The sequence below is a fragment of the Hylobates moloch genome, unplaced genomic scaffold (assembly GCF_009828535.3).
Source record: "Hylobates moloch isolate HMO894 unplaced genomic scaffold, HMol_V3 SCAFFOLD_4, whole genome shotgun sequence".
NCBI classification, from domain to species: Eukaryota; Metazoa; Chordata; class Mammalia; order Primates; family Hylobatidae; genus Hylobates; species Hylobates moloch.
Window position 1 is genome coordinate 62884477 of NW_026652279.1, and position 21557 is coordinate 62906033.

Sequence of the window (21557 nt, forward strand, 5' to 3'; positions counted from 1 at the left end):
CTACCATTTAAAAAAAAAAAGAAAAAGAAAAAGTCCCTTAGACTCAGCTCCCAGCTAAAACAATCCAGGATCCAGGTTTCCCACCCCCTTCCAGTGGTCTGATGTGCGGCGGAGGAGCGAGGAGCAAGGACCAAGGAGCAAGCTGGGCCTGAGGAGCAGGGAGCGCGGGATGGGGGACGTCCCGGAAGTCATTGACGAGCTGGCTGCAGCCTCTGCGGGATCAGTTTGGGATGCGGTCCCAACAATAACAGGCGCCCGGGCCGGGCGGGGGCCGCGGGGATCCGAAGCTTGAGGGCGGGACCCGGATTAGAGGAGGCGGGTGGGACGCCTCCAAAGGCCGAAGGGGATTGGAAGAGGGAGATAAGGGGCGGTGGAGCTCGAGGAATGGGCCGGAGAACTAGCGGGTCGACCGACGAGCGAGCATGCTGATTGGGTTTCGCGGAAGGAGACGGACCAGAGCTGGCCGAGGATTGGCCGCGGCGCCGAGGGGGCGTGGCCGGCGCGCGCGAGAGGGAGCGCGAGGGAGCGGGCGGCGGGCCTGCCTGCCAGCTAGCCAGAGTCGCGGGCGAGCGCGGCGAGCAGCGACCCTGGTGAGGAGTGCGGCGCGGGAGGCGCGTCCCTTAGCTCCGCCGCGGCCGGCCTCTGCGGCTCGAGCACTCCGCTTCCTTCCCTCCCCTCTCCTGCGCTCCGGCCTGGGGTCTCGGCGCGGGGAGCGGAGGGAAGGGACGAAGGAGGAGTAGGTGAAAGCGGGGTGAGGGGCGGAAGGGTCCCGGCGCGGGGTGAGGCGAGGGCTGCCTCTCGTTCTCCCGCCGCTGCCGCCGTCTCCTGATCGGGTGCCGCCGCCAGAGGCGTGCGGGGCTGCCGGGGCGCCCGCACTATGCAGGCGGACTGCCGGCCGCCGCGATGGCGAGCCGGGCGGTGGTGAGAGCCAGGCGCTGCCCGCAGTGTCCTCAAGTCCGGGCCGCGGCCGCCGCCCCCGCCTGGGCCGCGCTCCCCCTCTCCCGCTCCCTCCCTCCCTGCTCCAACTCCTCCTCCTTCTCCATGCCTCTGTTCCTCCTGCTCTTACTTGTCCTGCTCCTGCTGCTCGAGGACGCTGGAGCCCAGCAAGGTGAGTGGTCCCAGGGGAGTGAGTGGCGGGGGATCCTTCGTCGGGGCGTCGGGTCTCTTGGCCCCTGAACGAATCCGCAGACGCTGCAGGGAGGCGCGGTGCGCTTTCGTGCGTGACCAGACCTGGCTGGGTACTCACAGGGTTGAGTTGCAAAGGCAGGCTCTTGCCCGTCTGTCCCCCAAGTTGGCGCGGCTTTACTTTTTGGCAACGCCATTTATTTCTCGGAAAGGGGGACGTGAGACCCTGCTATGAAAGCCTCGTTGATATTAGGTCCTTCTGGGGAAAATTTTGGGGAGGAAAAATAGCCTTTGGAGATAATGACCCATAAAGTTAAGCTGAACTGATGGATGGACACTGTAGGAAGGCAGGTTAATTAAATAGCATCTTAAGCCTATTAAAGGTAAGTGGTGGTAATTATCATCCTTTGTGAAAGAGCTCGGGTTCTGAAGCGAATGGAATCGTTTCTGCTTATCTCTGAGTCTTGGATTCAGAACATGTTCTTTACAATCCATCATTGAGGCTGGTGGTCTAGACTGCCTTGGTCAAACACTGGGTCTGACCCAACGCTATGCTAATTTGCCCAGGTGAAGCTTTCCACGTTAAAAAGGTAAGCCTTTCCAGAAAGTGACAAAACTTTTTTTTTCCACCTACAATCCTTGAAAAACCTGTTCCAGAAACAAGCAAAACTGTTTATTAAATAATTATCATAATGGAAAGAGAATGCAGGGTGATTTCTTTTCCCCTTTAGTACTATTTTTCCGTGGTGTACCACACTTTTTGAATCAGTTTGGCATCAGTTTTTGAACAGATTTTTCCACTGCATTTTCCGTTTTATTGCAGTGGGAAGGATAAGGATTGGATTGTTACTTATTGCTAGGAAGGGAGTTTTTTAAAAAGAAAATTGTTCTCTACCTTTAAGCCCAGCTTTATGTTGCTCTCATGGTTTTCAGTAAAGTATGGAATCATGGCTTGTCATTAAGAAGATGCCGAACCTTGACAGGCATGTGGAAATATAATCTCTGTAACTATAAGGAAAAAATGTATTTGGCAAACTGACCCCTTAAATCTAGACACATTTCTATATAGAGTAACTCAAAATTTAGATGCTTAGCATTTAGGTTTTAGTTAGACCGTCTTCTAAAATTATTGAACATCATCAGCATTTAATATATTGAAGTGTGAAATCCTTCTTTCCATTGTAGAGATGTATTTCCCTTCTGGTAGGGGGGAAAACAGGCTTATATATGGCTAACACTTAGGGCTTACTTTGTGGCGGGAACAACTAGACTAAGTGGTTTGGGTTTATTAACTCCTTGAATCTTCACTACAATCAGCTGAGATAGTTATTGTTATCCCAGTTCAAACGTAAGGAAATTGAGACACAAAGAATATAAGGTACCTTGATGCAGGAGGGCATATTACTCCATAGGCAGAGTACTCTGTTTTGCTTGTTTCTGGATCTGATAGTGTTTGTATCATGTTATTAAAAAAAACCTTGGAACAGTATAGAATCAGTTTGTCTCCCTTCCAAATGAGGGATTGCCTTGTTTTTAGAAAAGGCCAGTCTACCGGGTGCGGTGGCTCACAGCTGTAATCCCAGCACTTTGGGAGGCTGAGGCGGGCGGATGACGAGGACAGGAGATCGAGACCATCCTGATCAACATGGTGAAACCCCGTCTCTCCTAAAATACAAAAAATTAGCCGGGCGTGGTGGCGCATGCCTGTAGTCCCAGGTACTCGGGAGGCTGAGGCAGGGGAATCGCTCGAACCCGGGAGGCGGAGGTTGGCCATAGAGCAAGACTCTGTATCAAAAAAAAAAAAAAAAAAAAAAAAAAAAAAAAAGCCAGTCTAATCAGACATGCAACATTACTTCATTTTTTAAGGTTTAATATAATTTTTTTACCAGGACATTTTAACAAATACATTTCTCTTTAACAGTGTCATCTTATATAAACATCAACGTAAATAGAAATGATTCCGATAATTTAAAGACTTTTTTTTTTAGTTCTGTTCTTCTAAATTGCTTGGGTAAATTTTGCTAAATCATTTAGTATTTAATCTCTTTGTACCTCAGTTTTCTACATCATTAAGATGAGAATGCATACGTATCTCATAGCTTAATATAAATGAAATGATAGTATGCAGGAATTTTGCAAAGGGAAAAGCTTAAAATAGCTATAAATGATTATCGTTAATCTCGATCTTACTAAGTTGATAAATTAAGAGCTAATTAGGTATACATCATCTGAAAACTCAGGAATTATTTGAGATTTGAATTTCCTCATTTTTAAAAATTAAAGTTTTTACTCAAAGGACCCTAAAGCAGCCTGTGGTGGAATTCCTTTTAAGCCAGTCTTCCCAGTCTAACAGATGTTCTTTAGGGTCTACTGATATTCCTTCACATAACCTGAAAAGAAGTCTGTTTAAAACACCTTTAGAATTTTTAGTGGGAGTTGTACGTGTTGTAATGTTCAGCTACAAGGTAGAGTTTTTACTCTATAAGAAGTCTTAAGACTGGAAGGAAATAAACTGTTGATAGTTGTCTTTTGGTGGTAAAATTGTGGGACATTTCTTTATACTTTTCTAAATTTTCTGTAATTTGCATATAGTCAGAATAAAAATTAAACTGCAAAAAAGGTTTCTTTGATAGATTTTTTTTCTTCATTTGACAACTGAAGGTAGAAATGCATCTAGTATGCAGAGGTAGAAATGTGCTTCAGTGTCTTTTTTCTTTCTGACATCATTTTGAAATAGCAGAATATATTACTTTCATTCCAATTAATGTTATACATAGCTATTCCTCAATAGATTTTCTGTTCACAATGATCTTTTTATTTGGCTCCGAATAAAATGTATCATTAGTTTGAAAACTTACCGACTTTTCACAACAGATGTATTTTAACCAGTCCTGTTTCACTCATAAATTTATAAATATATTCTGTTTGTTTATCTTTATTTATTATGTTGATGTTTCACATATGGCTTGTATTTGTGTAGAGTTCTAAGTTGGATATCAAGAAGTTGGTCTTCGAAATCTTTTTTATTGAAAACTTTTTTTCTGTGAAATGTACATCTCAAAAAAATTTAAATTGGTGAAACTTATGCTGGTAACATATTTGCTATTGTATTAAATTTATAGGAAGTTGGTGGTCTACTATGATTTTAAGTCTCTGGTTTCCATTATGACTGTAGGAATTTGGGTTACTTCATATCAGGAGCTCAGCTTCCTCATTTGTATCCTGGAAGGCTTGCCTACTTTTTTGGTTAGAATGTAATTTGAACATGGTAAAATATCAGGGAATTAATTCTTAAAAACCATTAAGCCTGATTTGTTTGGGCCTATTAATATATAACATGTTGTGAAGATACTAGTTTTTCTTTGCTAGTTTAATCTGTGGAACAAATCAGGTTCATTCTTAAAAAGGATGTTTCAGTTATTTGAACATATTTGGAACCAATATGTGAAAAAGTTTATATTCTGTCAAGGAATGCCTTTATTTGCTTGTAATGCAGGGAAATATTTTTGAACAATATTTGTGAGTTGCCAGAAGATAAAAACTCATTTCTCTCTGCAAATAAACATTTGTAATTATTTTTCACATTGACATTAGGTTAATTTAGAAATTTCCATTGTCTTTTCTTTGTCTGATAAAACATTGGGGCTCTTATCCAGTTTTGTTCAGAAGCAAATAAAGCATCCTTGTTCTGCTATGTTTCTAATTAATTTTACAAAATGAAAATTAGAAACAGCACACATTCCACACGTGTGAATGATCAGATTGAAACACCACATTTTTGAAACTTGTAAATGAAAAATTGATTGTAAGATTGCAGGTAAATTATAGGTAGATTTCTCAGTGTTAGGAACAAAAAGAACGTATTATTTTCCCTGGGGATAGTTGATAATTCCATTTGAACATGTGAGCTTCATTTTAAAGACAAACATGTAAAAATATCTTAAAATGGTGGAATTGGCATAAGTAAAATACCAGTACTAGAATTAAAATGACAAATAAATTAATTTCCAAAACTTAATAGATCATGTATGTGAGAAAGGGCTAGATTTACATAGGAGTAGAATTTAAATTTAGGACTACACTTAGCAAAGTGACACTGGGAAGTGAAGCTCAGGTAGTAATGTTGGACATTAATTGAATGCATACAAGTAGACAGTTTCTGCTTCCACTTCTTGATATATTTGGAAGGATATGGAATGATGACCTAACAGTAGAAGGATTAGGAAAAGCTTCATAAAGATAGTGATATTTGCTAAGTGTGATTGTTGAAATATGAAGTGAGACAATTTGGCAGTTTTTCTGATGTGGCTACTGGATTCGGTTTTCTTTATAACAACCTTATGGCCATAGGACTTTGTATTTATTTTAAAATATTGTATGGATAACAATGATTATTACTCAAAACTAAAAATGTAGATGATTATCCACAGTTCTGTCTTCTAATCCATCGACTTATAATTTTTAATTTTCTCTTCTATTACATATTCACATACCTGCATAATCTTATGTAGTTGTAATTTTAATAGTGTGTTCATGTAAAATTAACTTATAGGCTAATTTAGCACACATAAGCATACCTACAAAATATAGTAAAACAAAAATTTCAAAATGCAAAATTTTATCATAAGACATTCAGTATTTATAAAGTAATTACTATATTCAGAGCTGTTATTGTATTTAATTGAAGACTTCATTCTGGAGAAAAATCTTTGAGAAAGTATTTCAGTTCAAAATGTTAGTTTAGAAACAAATATCATGCTAATTTTTGAGTTCATTATTTGGGTTAAATTAGTATAAACTATGAGGACAGAAAATACAGATATTCAGATAAACTAGTATCTAATGAGTGCCAGTGCAGTACCCACTGAAGCTGATGAGATACTGGATGATTTCCAAGGGCTACTAAAACATCATTCACCAGCTGAACGTGCACCCTGATGGTGTGTAGTTGAAAGAAAACCTTTGATTTGCTACTTGAATTATGGGAGAATCCCAAGATGCACGTTCCCTCAACTGCTTTTTAAGGAGAGTGGCCCAGAATTCCCTGCAAGGCTTTTGTTGAGTAGGGTGTGTGCAACCTTGTCTTCAAAACTGAATTGCCTGGGATCAAAGAGAAGATATTGGCACTCTTTATCATTCTCTCACTAAGAACTATCAGTATGAAGGGGTACCAACTGTGAACTCTCAAGATGAGTGTGCATGTACCTCAGTATAGTCCTGAGACATTCAGAGAAGAGTAAAACATTGTTATTGTCTTCAGAGAACCTACAGTCTATTTGAGAAAGTAATTCAAGTTGGAATATATATAATAATAACCAAGGAAGGATATCAGAAGATTATGTAAGGCAGAGAGAACTCACCACTCCTGGAGAAGCAGGAGATGCCTACTATAATAATAATCAAGGAAGGTTATAAGAAGGTTATATAAGGCAGAAAGAGCTCACAACTCCTGGAGAGGTAGGAGATGCCTCACTGATAAAGTGGTTTTAGATCGGTAAGCTTTGAAGGGTTGGTAGGTTTCTTGTCCACAAGGAACAGCAGATATTTGAAGAGTAAGATCATAAGATTAGAACATGGGGAGTCAGGAAAGTGGGAGTGTGAAAGCCCACCCTTTTAGAATGAGTAGCAAAACTCATTCTGGTCATGCTCCACTGTTTGCTTCTTGAACCCATGCCCTGTGTCTGCCCAGTTATTGGAAAAACATTTGTTGGTTGGTTACTGTGGGCCAGGCATGGTACCACATGCTGGGGCATTTTCCTCTTTGAGCTGTGTTAATGACTTCCATAGTGTTGCCAGCAGCCCGTTTGTCATCTATAAGATACCGTCCAAACTCCTTTGCATATTATGTGTGTAATTTTTTTCACAGTCTGGTCCCTCCCTTTCACTCTGACTTAATCTAATGCCAGCGTTTCTCACACTGTATAGTTCAGATATGAGACTGAGCTAATTTTATTCTTCTAAGATATAATTTCATGCCATTTTGCCTTGTTCCCTATACTAACCTCTTTATATATGCAGTTTCCTCTACTTAAAATGCTCTTACTTTCCTTGTCTTCTCGGTAAACTCTTGATCAGCCTTCAGAACCATTCTTGGATATCATCCCTTTCTGAAGAGTTCTCGAACAGTCCCCATACACTCATCTCCAGATAATACATTCCACTCTGTATTCTAAGTATTTATTCCTGCCAGTGGAGAGAGTTTTTTTCATTTTCTTATTTCTAATACTTATCATAGTGTCTGTCATTCAAATTATATGAATTAAGAACCCCATTTCTAGAGTTAATCTGCTACCCTGAGCACATTATTTGGTTCATCCCTGGGCACCAGCATGCACTTCATGCTGTTGTCCTTTGCCTAATCCCCATAAATTAGTGGTCAGTTCAGGAGCCGGGAAGAGAGCCATGTCTTGACCCTTACCTGTTTGCTCAGAGCCTAACAGTCTTCCCAGCCTTTCCCAGTCCCACCTCTTCCCAGGAGGAAGACCCCTTTGCTGCACACTTTTGACTACGAGAGGAGTCCTTCAAGCTGAAATTCTGAAAATAGACATGGCTACTTCTTAGAAAGCTCTGCTCCCCTCAGATGGGTCATCCTTAACAACGGTGACAGCTTAAATCAGTGCCAGCAATTTGGGCAAACTTTCTCCTTTGCACGCTTTTAGCTTCTGACTTCAATAGGCATCTCCAATATTATAAAAGTCCCCCTAGTTTTTGTTCTAGTAGTTGCCTGTCTCCTTTTTCTTGCCAGTGGATGTTCCTGGGGAGCATTCAGGTAGCTTCACTAATCTGGAGTAACAGAAAAATGAGAAATGGAGGCTGGAACGTATTGTGGAGGACTTCCCATTGAGGGGCAGACTGAGGAGTTTGTAGCTGCGCGATGTTAGGCCTAACATTAGCCTCAGGTGCTTCCTCTTTCACCTGGTTCATTTGTCTGTCACTAGGTTTGGTTATCTCTTCTCAGCTCAGGCACCCCAGATCCATCATCTCAACAATGCCCTTTACCTGATCTTGGACAGTTCCCAAACTTGGGCCCATGTGATAATCCCCACTATCTGCTTTCTCTGGTTCTGGATAGCTCATAGTTACAAGATTAAGTCGTGTGGTCATCATGATTAGATCTGCCACAAATGAGATCTGGCTAATCAAGTCACAAGTGGGGATTACTGCTTAGCAGACTGTCTGACTTTGTAAAGCTGATTTGTACAGCCGAACTCCTGCCCTGCTCCTAATCCTTGCACAGTATGACTTCCTCCTGCCTGAAACCTTGTCCTCTTCCTCTTTATCAGAGCACTGCTACATTGGGGAATGTGAATTTTGTTTTGGTGTGCTTTACACTTTTATGGCACTTTTACTTTATATCTGGAAACATGCTGAAAATGCCACTGGCTTTTACACATCTCTTTTTTCAATGCTTTGTGGTACCTTGTATCTCTGCTTTTTTCAGTGACAAACTTTCTAAATGGTAGTCTACATTTGTGCTGTGTGTTTTCTTAGTGACTGGCACACAGCAGATATTTGTTAAGTTATTAATTTATTTTTTAACCCTTGCAATAAAAAAGCAAGGGTTTTGTTTCTGCTTTACTGAAACTGTCATTTACACTGTCAGATTTTTGTTTGTTTTGGTTTTTGTTTTAGTTTGAAAAACCAAGCAGCTTTGCCTATCTTTATTATTAGTTTCTTTTTTTTTTCTTACTACAGTGGTCTTTGAAAATCTGGAGGCTTTGAACTTGGACATACCTGGATTTAAATAATAGCCTCGTTGAACTTGACATCCAATTACTACTATAAATGTTTCAAAATATGTAACTCATCTTTCTTTTTAGACTGTAACGAGGGCTGGGATTGAATCTGGGTAGCAAGTAAATTTTTGTTCAATGAATGAATCAATATGTGAAAGAAAATTTTGTTTCACTTTACTCTGCAGTTAAAATTTCCATTTTTAAATGTTTCCGTTCCACTAAGACTCACTTTTCCATCCCTCTTCCCTTTATCCCCAATTATTGTTCCACCCCTAGCTCAGTGAGAGGAGTCAGAGCATGCAATAGAGGAATGTGACAGAAAGGCATGACTGTCTCCCGCCCACCCAAACCTTAATATGAGTTCTGTGCTCTCCTTTCTGACCTTTGCTCTGCCTCTTCAGCCTTCTGCCTGTTGATGTGTTTCAATGTTTTTTGATCCCCACCATCTCAGATCATTTTATCTCTTCTTTCATGACATACCTTTGTTTCTGTCTACTCTTGGCATCCTAAAAGCCAACTTTATAGGTCTGGATGTGAGGTGGACTTTCTGTTGCATGCATGGAGGAAGAGTGTTTTAGTTAGGACTTTTGAGGTTATAGAGAACAGAAATCCATATCTGATTAAGGTAGAAGGAGAAACTATTGGGAGGATTGCGAGGTAACTTACAGAGTTTTGTTAAAGCTGAACCTACCTAAGCCAAGAGGAGGGCAGGAATGCAGCTAGACTTCAGGAACCAAGGACTCAGCTTAGTTCTTCTCTCTTGCTTCAGTCTGGCTTTCTCCTTGTGGAAGGAATCATGGCTGCTGGCAATCCCGAAGGCTTACAGTTTTAACACGGAGAAATTCTGTATTTTCCCTATTGTACAAGGTCCAGGAAAGGGTGAGTTGGCCCTCACGTTGGCCCAGTGTGATTCAGTACCCACCATTGGACCAGTCAAATAACCAGGGGGCATGAGGTCATATTAAAACTGTTGGGAAACTGCAGAGCACGTCCCAGAGAAGGATAAGGTGGGGTACTAGATAAACAGAGGCATCCTCTTCTAGGAGAAAGAGTGTTACATTTATAAAGAGTCCACTGTATTTTAAAGAAGTTCTTATTGAACCTTTACGTTTATCTTGGGAGATGGGTGGTGGTATCCTCATCCGTGAGGTAGTTGCATCCTCACCAGTATACTGGTTAGGGTATGTAAGCTTATGGAGGTTAAGTGTCCAGGATCTTGAAAACTGGCATGTCTAGAATTTGAATCTAAGTCTGTTGGACTCCAAAGCCTATGTACTTTCTAATGTGTTAGTTGTCTACCATAACACTAGTTTAGACTTATTTCTCATTCAACAGCATGTGCTAAGAGCCTTGGATGTTTTATTTCTGTGTGTATGCTTATAAAGGTGAATAGAATGCATTGCCTTTCTAACCAAATTTTATATGTTGGTATGGTAACCTGACATAAATATGCATAATTAAGCATATCAAGTACAGAAAGATATTATTATGGAAATAGGGAGAAACACCAGGAGCTTCAGAAAGGTTTCACAAAGAAAATAACATTGAGTAGGTATTTGCTAGGTGGATAAAAGGAGGAGGGATGTTGTTCTTGGCAGAGAGGAATGTCAAGTGCAGTGGCACAGAGGTGAGAGCGTGGAGCATGTGGGGAGTCACCTATAGTTCAGGACTGTGGAACAAAGAGGTTGTGGGAAAAGTGAAGAGATGAGACCAGAAAGGGAATCAGGGGCCAGATTATGATAGCCTTTGTATCCTGGCTGAAGCGTTTGAACTTTGTTGTATCATCACTGGAAAACAGTTAAAGGATTTCTAAATAAGGGACCTACATGACCCAGTTAGTATTTAAGAAACTCTGGCTGGAGTGTGGACAGTGGATTAGAGGGAAGAAAGATAGAAAGTGGGGAAACCTATTAGAGAACTTTGCAAGGGCCTGCACTTGTTCAGATGGACTAAATTTAGAACTGCTAAGGAGATAGAAAGTATAAAATATAATGATTAGTTAAATTTGAGAGAGCCAAGTCAGTTTAATATTGAGATTTTTCTTTCTGGAATCTTCTTCCTCTTCCTGCTTTCCACTTCTCTCATTCACCAGGATTTCTACCTAGCTAACTTACTTTCTCTTTCTTTCTTTCTCTTTCTTTCTTTCTGTTTCTTTCTTTCTTTCTGTTTCTTTGTTTCTTTCTTTCTCTTTCTTTCTCTCTCTCTCTCTCTGTCTCTCTTTCTCTCTCTCCCCCCTTTCCCCCTCTCCCTCTCCCTCTGTCTGTCACACACGCACACACACACTCTCACACTCAAACTGAAGCACTCATTACTTCCCTTTAGTACTCATCATCCCTGGAATGACTCTCCCTGTTTGTCTTACTCCCTATATTGTAAACTCTGTAAGGACAGGGGCCTTGTCTGACATTTTTACTGTTGTTCCTAATACCTAGTAGCACACTGCCGGACATGTAGAGGATGTTCATTGAATGCGTAGGACATGTGGAGTTTCAAATGCTGTGGAACTTCTGAGCAAAAGTGCTTAGTATGTATATAGATAAGATTGAAGACTTTGGAGCTTTCTCCATTTAGTGGTAACTGAAGTCTATGCCCACATAGATACAGAGTGGGGAAAGAACTCTGAAGAACAGCAACATCAACAGCTGGTAGTAACAAGATTACATACAGTTAAGGTATCTGCCAGATACAGTTGGAGGGTTAAAGGAATTAAGACATGGGAGGAGAGATTTAAGGAGGGAGGGGAGATATGAAGGAAGGGAGAAGGAAGCGAGAGAAGGAAGTGCCAGCAATGCCAGATGCTGTAGAAGGTAACAAAAGATAAGGATGGAAAATTCTCCATTGGCTTTTGGCAGCTCAAAAACTGATTGCTTTAGTGAAGAGTTTCATTGGATATGTAGATCTGTGTGTTTCCTAGGGCAGCTGTAACAAAGTACCACAAACTTAGTTGACTTAAATTTATTGTCTCACAGTTATGGAGGCTAGAATTCTGACAGTAGGATGTGCAGAGGGCCATGCTCTTTCCTAAGACTCTAAGGTAGGATCCTTATCTCTCTAGCTTTTTGGTGGTTGCAACTCTTAGCATTGCTTGGCTTGTAATACATCACTCCAGTCTCTGCCTCTATGGTTACATGTGGTTCTCCCTGCATGTCTGTCTAAACTTTCCTCCTCTTAGAAAACACCAGTTGTTGGATTAGGGCCTACCCTAAATCCAGAATGACCTCATTTTAACTTGATTACATTTGCAAAATCCAGTTTCCAGATAAGGTCACATTTGTAGGTACCAAAAATTAGGACTTGAACATGTATCTTTTTGAGGGACACAATTCAACCTGCAACAGTCTTGAACATGAATTGCAGTTCCTTGACATTAGAAAAGGAGGCAAAGAAGACATCAAGCATAGGCAACTAAAGAAATCTATGTACAAGAATGAAAAAGTGAGAAAAAAGATGGTAGATGTGGAGTGGTGAGGGGAAACCATGTGGAAGGAGGTTTTTTGTGTTTTTAGTTGTTACCCTTAGTGTTTTAAAGATTGTCAAACTGCAGATCCAAGGCCCCACTGAGGAGCTACAGTTACAGGTTAGAATTTGCAAAAAAGGCAAAATCAGTTGTCATGCAAATATAAAATGAACACACCAAATATTATGTTCAACTCATTCATTAATGAGGGAATCAGTAAAGTGTTAAAACTGTCCATAGAGTATTCGAGAAGCTAGGTGTTTATAGGCAATGTTAGGATATGATTGCTGCATTAGATGGCCAAAACTGATTAATGGCCAACAAAGCCTTAAACTTTTACCTATAGGTTATTTTTTCAACTATACAGAAATTATGTGCATCTTTACCAAACAGCAATCTGTAAGTTAACATGTAACCAAGGCTGCAACCTTTAATTAGCATTAAATATCAGGTAGTAATTATTTTGCCCTATAACTTTGAGTGGCTTTTGCATTTTATGACATTTAAAGGATGTGCTGCACACTTTTTTTTAACCCTATTTCCAAGTTTCAGGTTATCTTTCTGACATGCTTGTTAGAATCCATGGAGGTGGAAATAGGAGCCTGAGAACCTTTAATTAGCCTATAAGTGATTCTAACATTGACTTGACTTTGAGTACCACCAAATAAGAGAAAACCGAGAGGCTTTGAGTGCCCATCTGAGGCTGGAACCCATTACTGTCTGATGACACTCATCCCCTGGGTTTTGTGAGTTTTTTCTCTTTCTATAGTGCTCAACTCTTTGACAAAGAGAAATTATTTAATGATCTAGAGTGGAGCTTTTGCCAGGCAGGTATATGCTCAAGAAGAATACAGTGGCTAGAAAGCAAAGGTATCAGAAAGAGTGTAGTTAATATATTGGACGTGAGGCCTAGACTAGGTAGAGAAAGAAATGAGGCCAGGATCAGCTTAACAGATGGAGAGAAAAGAGAGAAATCCAGTTCACAGAAAGTATGCAGTGGGTGTAAGAGAGCTGAGAGGTCAGGAGACTGTAACCAGAAGAGCGAGATGTTAAAGTTTTTAAGATTTCAGAGTTGGGAGTAGTTTCCAATAGTGGCAAAAATAAAGTCCAGGTTGTGGTCCTGAGAGTGAGTCACTGAACTGCAGTAGAGGTCATTGGGGAGATTAGTCAGCATTACTTTCTAATAAGTTTATACTTTCTACAAGCTTTAAAGCTGCTGTAAACTTAAATTACCTAAAATAATGTGCCATTGTTCTCTTAACTTTAGCCAGATTGTAGCCAAGTGTACTGGGTCAATAAACAATGGGCAAAAGCTGTTCTGGTCTTTTATGACAATAATAGTACTCACAAATACTTATTGAGCACATTGTTATGGCTTAGGACCTTGACACCAGTTGTTTTCATATGGTATGTCCTTTAAATCTTAACCTTGGTAGCTCGAATTGTTAATATTCCCATTTTACCCCTGGCAAAACTATGATTTAGCAGCAATAAGTAACCTTTTCAAGGTCATAGTGAGTGGTAGATAGGACATTTAAATTGATTGTATGACTCCAATGTGTATAACCATTGCATTCTAGGTAGAGTATGTGCATGGTGGAGTTGAAGAGGATTTATATATAACTCACATTCCTTCATGTTATTCAGTTTTGTAGATTATCACACATGCAGAGATGAGTTTGAGCTTAAAAAAGAATGAAGCTGGGGGCAATGTCTTTTTTAAAAAATTGTCACATTGACCCTCTTTGGACTCTAAATGCATGTGCATCTTATGCAGTATTTTAAAAATTAAATAAATGAGCTATCAAGCCACAGAAAGGCCATGGAGGAAACTTAAATACATTCTACTAAGTGAAAGCAGCCAATCCGAAAAGGCTACAAACTATATGATTCCAATTGTTTGATGCTCTGGAAAAGGCAAAACTAGGGAGACCCTGAAAAGACCAGTGGTTACCAGGGTTTTGGGGGAGGTAGAGATGAGCAGGTGGAATATGGGATTTTTAGGGCAGTGAAACTACTCTGTATGATACTATAGTGGTGGGTACATGTCATATATTTGTCCAGACCTATAGAATGTACACCAGGAGTGAACCCTAATATGAACTGTGGACTCAGGGTGATAACGATGTGTCAGTGTAGGTTCATCAATTGTAACGAATGTATCTGTTTAGTTAGGAATGTCAATAATGAAGGAGGCTATGCAAGTGTAGGGGCAACGGATATATGGCAAATATCTGTTCTTTCTATTTAGTTTTATTATGAACTAAAACTGCTTTAAAAAGTGAAATATATTTGAAATACTAAATTTATGTTATATGTATTTTACCATAATTTAAAAACTGTAGGGATGGAGAAAGATATACCTTGTGAACACTAAAGAAAACTGGAGTCACTGTATTAATTTCAGACAAAACTTCAGAACAAGGAAAATTACCAGGGTTAAAGAGGACGTTAAAAAATTAAGTGAAATTAGAGTAGTATTGGAATTATCTGAGATTTGTAGTGATGCAACTTAACAAACCTCACAATTACAAGGTTGATGTAGTACTTCTGGTCTAAAAATTCACAGTACAATATATTATATTAAAAATTTTATTGTAACCAAATGAAATCAGATATGTTAGTTAACAGTTGCAACTTACTCTTCTGAACACTTTTCTGTTTCGTAAAAGCTCCATGCTTTCTCATTTTAAGATCTCACAGATGTATTACGTGACCAAAGTGACAGTTATTTAGAGCAAGTATAGTCAGACTCATCAGTTCACCAAAAAAAAAAACCGTGAAAACTCACTGGAAAAGTTTAAACCTTTGCTCTCCGTTTTTGGCATATTTGTGCAAGTGTATGCTGCATTTGTATTTGCTGTTAAAGGAAGTAATTTTGGAAATCACAATGTTCATATTATTAAAATTCAGTAATGTATATATAAGAATATAATTAATACAATTTATCAGTAGTGATATGGCTAAAATCTGGGGGTGGCTGGAAAGTCATATGGAATCAGTATCACAAGCACATAAAAAAAAATCACTTGATTTGGAGTTTAATTAGAGTAGCCTAAAAAAGCATGCATTCTTTGTTGCAGTAATTCATTGATATTTAAATATGTTTAATTTTCTTTCTCTTTTTTCTAGGGATAAGTAGTTAAAAAAAAAAAAAAAGGTTTTTTTCCTGGAATAATATCAAAATTTGTATCTGGCTTAACACATCTGACCTTACAGTCTTCAGAGGAAGTGAACACATGTTCTATGAGTAATTCCCTAGATGAATGTGCAGCCAAACAAAGAAGCAGTAAGATCAAATTCCAGTGTTTTTTCTTAGCTGAAATAAAATTAAAATTCAAAAATTAGGTTAACAGGCTTCTACCCTTTTTGATCAGTTATAGTCTGGTGGAGACCATGTCGAGGAGGAAGATGAAAAAGAGAACCTGTCAGTGATAGTGCTGATGGAGTTTGGAGAAGGAGAAAGTTAGTGAAGTTGGAGTTGGTGAGAATGTATGGGTTGGTGCTCTGAACGTTGTTTTTTCCAATCGTAGTTACACTCTTTTTGTCAGTTCTGCCTTATGAGAAGGAATAATAGTAGGTGGTGTAGCCTGGTCACAGATCATTGTTCTTCCCAGTGTACAAAGCTACTCAGAATTAATAGCAGTCAGAGATGATTACTGTTAGCTCCCTTTCCCTCCTAATGTTAAGAGCTCCTGACCCAGAAAAAAATACATATCATTTGAGGTGTGTAGACTAATAAAAAGAATCCTTTTTTTTTTAACGTAAAGAAAAAATATTCCTTTACTTTTTTTAAAACTGGAAAGTCGGAACATAAAACTCTTTAGTATAACTGCTGATCTTTGGGGGAAAACGAGTCTCTTAGTGAATAGAACAGCATTACCCTTTGGGCCAAATGGAACCCAGCCAAGAACTAAACCAGATCTTTTTTCTGAGATTTTCTAGCTTTAACTCTAAGTCAGCACTTAACCTCAGCACTATTCAGTATTAAGGTTGATCATTCTTTGTTCTGAGGGACTCTCCTGTGCATGATAAGATGTTTTAGCAGCTTTTCTGGCCTCTACCTACTAGATGCCAATAACACCCCTCCCCCTCCAGTTGTGACAACCGAAATTGTCTCAAGACACTGCCAAATGGGAGGTAAAATTGCTTCTGTGGGATCCTCTTCCCCTCTGCCCTGCAACTCACCTTTTGAGAATCACTGCTCTAAGTGTATTACATAATTGGTTGATCAAGAATGTTTTCCCAGTTTTAGTTCTACTTTTAAATACTTTGTCGTATTTTAAGTATCTTGGTGGAATAGGCTTTACTTTTAAGAACTGTAAAAATAAACTGGAAACACATTTCTAATTTAGGGGTGAAAATGAGAACAAGGTCTTTCCTTGATTTGCAAATTCAATGTTAAGACCTTTGCATGCCTAGCACGGTGTTTTTCAGATTGCAGTTGGGGACACATTAGGGGGTTATGAAATACTTTAGTGGGTCATGAGCTTGCATGTGAGAGTGTATAGGGTCACGATGTGAAAGGTGTTTCTTTTGGAATAAGCAAAAAACATGTATATGCTTAGCCTTCCCTTTTGAACTGGAGTATTCTGAACATACACTTCATAACAGTAGGTGCTTAGTTAAGCTATTTATCCAGTCAGGTTAAACTTGCCAAATATTTTTTGAGATACAAAACATTCAAATTTGTTCATTGTTGTAGATTGAAGACCTGTTGTTAACTTTAGTTTCTGGTGCATATCATCTTGCTTGCAAGAGGAGGAAGCTCTGAACTCCATCACATATTTTAGAACATTCTTGGCACATTACTTGTGGACTGTTCCTGCCCTCCCCCTACACAAGGTTATGAAAAAAGACAACTCTGTAATTATTTTCTTCATCAGCATGCATGCAAAAGTCCTGTTTTTCATCAGTATTTCTTTTGTTAACTTTTGTAGAAATTATCCTTCATGTTGGAAAGGGCAATAAATATTTTGTGTATTTATTGAGAATCAAACATGAGCATAAGACGTCTAAAAATTACTCCTAACACTCTGCTTATACTCTTTGTAAAAATCATTTTTAAATGACAACCGTAAAGTTGAATAATAGCCTACAGGAATACCTTAAGTGTGACAATCTGCCACTACAAAGTCGTAGATTCAGCTCTTAATAGAAAATTGAGTTTCTGAAATTCATCGACACTTTCAATCACCTTAAAAGCTGCCTTTGTTTCTATTTACTAAAGAACGTGCATTTATAGTTTGAGTTATTTTGTTTGTTCAGTCGTTATTTTTTGAAGATTGAACCACCTACGGGAAGAATGTTTTCATCTTTTCAGTAGTAAGGGCATTTCAGACTAGTTTTATAATGTTAGAAACTCTGTCTTAGGGTGGTAGTTTTTTCCCCTGAGGAAAAATGTTCATGATTGTTTAAGAGTTATTTATCTTACAATGCATTTATTTTTACAGTAGATTTTTTATATCCCTATGTTTTTAATTTAGCTGATATCCAGCAGAGATATTCAAGGTATTTTCATGCCAGTTTCAGGGGAAATTTGTGGGTTTTTTTTTTTATAGACTGTGTAACATCCTACATTTTATATTTGCAAAAGACCAGTGGATATATTGCACAAAAATCCACGTTTATTACATTCTGCCCTTATATATTTTTGTATTACTGAGTTGCTATGCCTAGTTCTTGTGTATGAAATGAAAGCAAGTATAGAAGATAGCTAAAATTTAATGTCGATTAAAAACTAAGCTTTGTGTGAGAGATACTTGTTCAGAAAGCCAGATTTCTAATACTGACCTTTAAAAGTAGACTAAGGAGCAATACTAATATGGATTCAACAATAAAATTTCTTTATCAGCCAAGGACAATTTTTAAGTATTGTCATAAGAATTTAGGTACAAAGTTGTTCCATCATTAAAGTTAGTTTTGAGACTAATTTGAAACTACTTTTCCATAGATTAATGTACAGTTTCCTTATTCAATTAATAAACATTTATTTAGCATCCACCACTTACTAAATACTGTATGAAGTTCTTATTCATAGGCTTTTGAAAGCTTTCATCTTTTCTAGCAAATATTAGCACTACATTGTTCTTAAAAATAATCAACATAGTAGAAAGTTCTGTTACAGCCCTCTGTGTCCATACTGAGTTTGGAACTCAGCAGTGTCACTTTTAATATAGTTTTTGTGTAAGTGCTGTGCTATTCCAAAAGGTGATTTATAAATAACTGTTTTGAAGGACAAAGTGCTGTATTTTAAAAGGATATATTCGTCATCCCACTAGAAAGAGATTTATTTGAATCTCATTGTTACGGAATGCTGAACAGTACAGTTGGAGCAGCTGCTGAGACTCCTAAATGAACATTAATTTTTCCTTCTAGGTGCTCAGTAAAAACAAAATACAAACTTTATGATAAAGAATGCAAATATTTCATTTTTACAAACATGTTGTTAACTAAGTTTCTGTATTTAGCTGCTGAATAAATTTCTGGAGCAAATAATGCTGCTGCCAATATATAAAGGTCATTTTTTCTAATCTTTAATTTTACTTCTTATTCTATAGGGAAAAAATAAGGTGTGCGGGAGGGACTACTAAAAAGTTAAATTTCAGTAAATATGGAATTAAACTTCATTAAATATTGCTTTAATAATTTCAGGGAGTGCCTTGTAGTCTGTAATACAGTCAGTAATCTGCATAATCTTTCGTACGTAGTGTTTTTAGAAATCATTCAGCTTCTCGACATTTATGCAGCCCAGAGACATATGAAAAAAATGCTCATCATCACTGGTCATTAGAGAAATGCAAATCAAAACCACAATGAGATACTATCTCATGCCAGTTAGAATGGTGATCATTAAAAAGTCAGGAAACAACAGATGCTGGAGAGGATGTGGAGAAGTAGGAATGCTATTAGACTGTTGGTGGGAGTGTAAATTAGTTCAACCATTGTGGAAGACATTGTGGCGATTCCTCAAGGATCTAGAACTAGAAATACCATTTGACCCAGCCATCCCATTACTGGGCATATACCCAAAAGATCATAAATCATGGTACTATAAAAACACATGCACACATGTGTTTATTGCGGCACTATTCACAATAGCAAAGACTTGGAACTAACCCAAGTGTTCATCAGTAACAGACTGGATAAAGAAAATGTGGCACGTATATACCACGGAATACTATGCAGCCATAAAAAAGGATGAGTTCATGTCCTTTGCAGGGACATGGATGAAGCTGGAAACCATCATTCTCAGCAAATTATCACAAGGACAGAAAACCAAACACCACATGTTCTCACTCATAAGTGGGGGTTGAACAATGAGAACACACATACACAGGGAGGGGAATATCACACACTGGAGCCTGTCAGAGGCTGGGGGGCTGGGGAAGGGATAGCATTAGGAGAAATACCTAATGTAGATGACGGATTGATGGGCACAGCAAACCAACATGGCACATGTATACCTGTGTAACCTGCACATTGTGCACATGTACTCCAGAACTTGTATAATTTTTAAAAAATAAAAAGCTGTCATTCAGCTTCTCACAGATATTTTAGTTCATGATTTGTAAATAGATGAAGCTGATCACATTTTTATATTTTACATTCACTTTTTGAACAATTACTCTAAGTTGCTCTTCTTTTGAAGATTGGATTTATTATAACATGTATGTATTATAACGTGTATGTATTATAACGTATATATTTAATGACGACTAATTTATATTTACTTTTATTTGTTCAGAATTGAAATCTCCTTGAACTTATAAATTATAGAAGTAACCATTGATTATTTTGACCTAACTTGGCTTCTCTTGGCTCCTGTGAATAGATATACTAAGAACAATGTCAGGTCTTATGATTTATTAAAGGATACAAAGTTCCAGCTAGATAGGAGGAATCTACCACTGCAGGATGGCTATAGTTAACAAAATTATGTAGTTTCAGGTAACACAAATGATAAATGTTTGAGATGATGCATTTGCTAATTGCCCTGATCTGATCACTATACATTATATGTATCACAACATCACTGTGAACCCCATGATTATGTACAATTATTTGTCCATTAAAAAATTAAAATAGAAAGTATGGGTGGTATAAAATATTTGATGTCATACATATTTTTAAATCTTCACAAAAAATCATTATAGAGGAAGTAAAATATGTGAGAATAATTTATCATTCTTTTCACTTTTTTTAAAGGTGATGGATGTGGACACACTGTACTAGGCCCTGAGAGTGGAACCCTCACATCCATAAACTACCCACAGACCTATCCAAACAGCACTGTTTGTGAATGGGAGATCCGTGTAAAGATGGGAGAGAGAGTTCGCATCAAATTTGGTGACTTTGACATTGAAGATTCTGATTCTTGTCACTTTAATTACTTGAGAATTTATAATGGAATTGGAGTCAGCAGAACTGAAATAGGTAGGACTTTTTTTGTAAATGTACATGTAAATACATCATTGTCTCAATGATGTATTTTTTGATATTAACATTAAATAACCATGCTGCATAAGGTACTATGTGGGAAATTATTGAATATGTGTAAAAATTTTGAATTTGAATCTTTTGGGAAGAGAAGATTCTTATCTGTTTACTTTATTTACTTTTCTAATAAGCACATGTTGGTTCCCTTGCCCAAGATGCCACTGTACTACTAAGAAGGAGGAAGTTAATTCTCTCTCTGTTTTTTTTTTTTTTTGAGACAGAGTCTCGCTCTTGTCACCCAGGCTGGAGGGCAATGGCGCAATTTTGGCTCACTGCAACCTCTGCCTCCTGGATTCAAGCTATCCTCCTGCCTCGGCCTCCCAAGTAGCTGATTACAGGTGCCCGCCACCATACCCGGCTAATTTTTTTTTTATTTTTAGTAGAGACAGGGTTTCACCATGGTGGCCAGGCTGTTGGCCAGGCTGGTCTCAAAATCCTGACCTCAGGTGATCCACCCACCTCGGCCTCCCAAAGTGCTGGGATTACAGGCGTAAGCCACTGTGCCTGGCCAATTATCTCATTTATTAAAATGTTTTCCTTTCATAGTTTTATTTGCAATTGAAGAATACAAGTATAATTAATGCTTAGGAGACAGTATAGCATGGTGATTAAAAGCAAGGGTTTTGGATCCAAACTTCCTGGGATTAAAGCATAACTCTCATCAGCTTGCTGTGTGACTTTGGCTGGATTACCTGACCTCTCCATTTTTTCTCTTGTAAAAAATACAGGGAATGAATTAG

At 38.5% G+C, this 21557-nt stretch overlaps 1 protein-coding gene across 1 annotated transcript in view; it reads left to right on the forward strand.

The window, feature by feature from the left end:
* Window positions 1-534: 534 nt before the first annotated feature.
* The window catches only part of DCBLD2 (discoidin, CUB and LCCL domain containing 2), a 99322-nt gene continuing 78299 nt past the window's right edge, over window positions 535-21557 (forward strand). Inside the window, exons 1-2 of the mRNA XM_032150324.2 lie at window positions 535-1108; window positions 20527-20754. Of these exons, the coding sequence (XP_032006215.1) occupies window positions 904-1108; window positions 20527-20754 (433 nt within the window). The 5' untranslated portion in view covers window positions 535-903. The remainder of the gene's footprint in view (window positions 1109-20526; window positions 20755-21557) is intronic.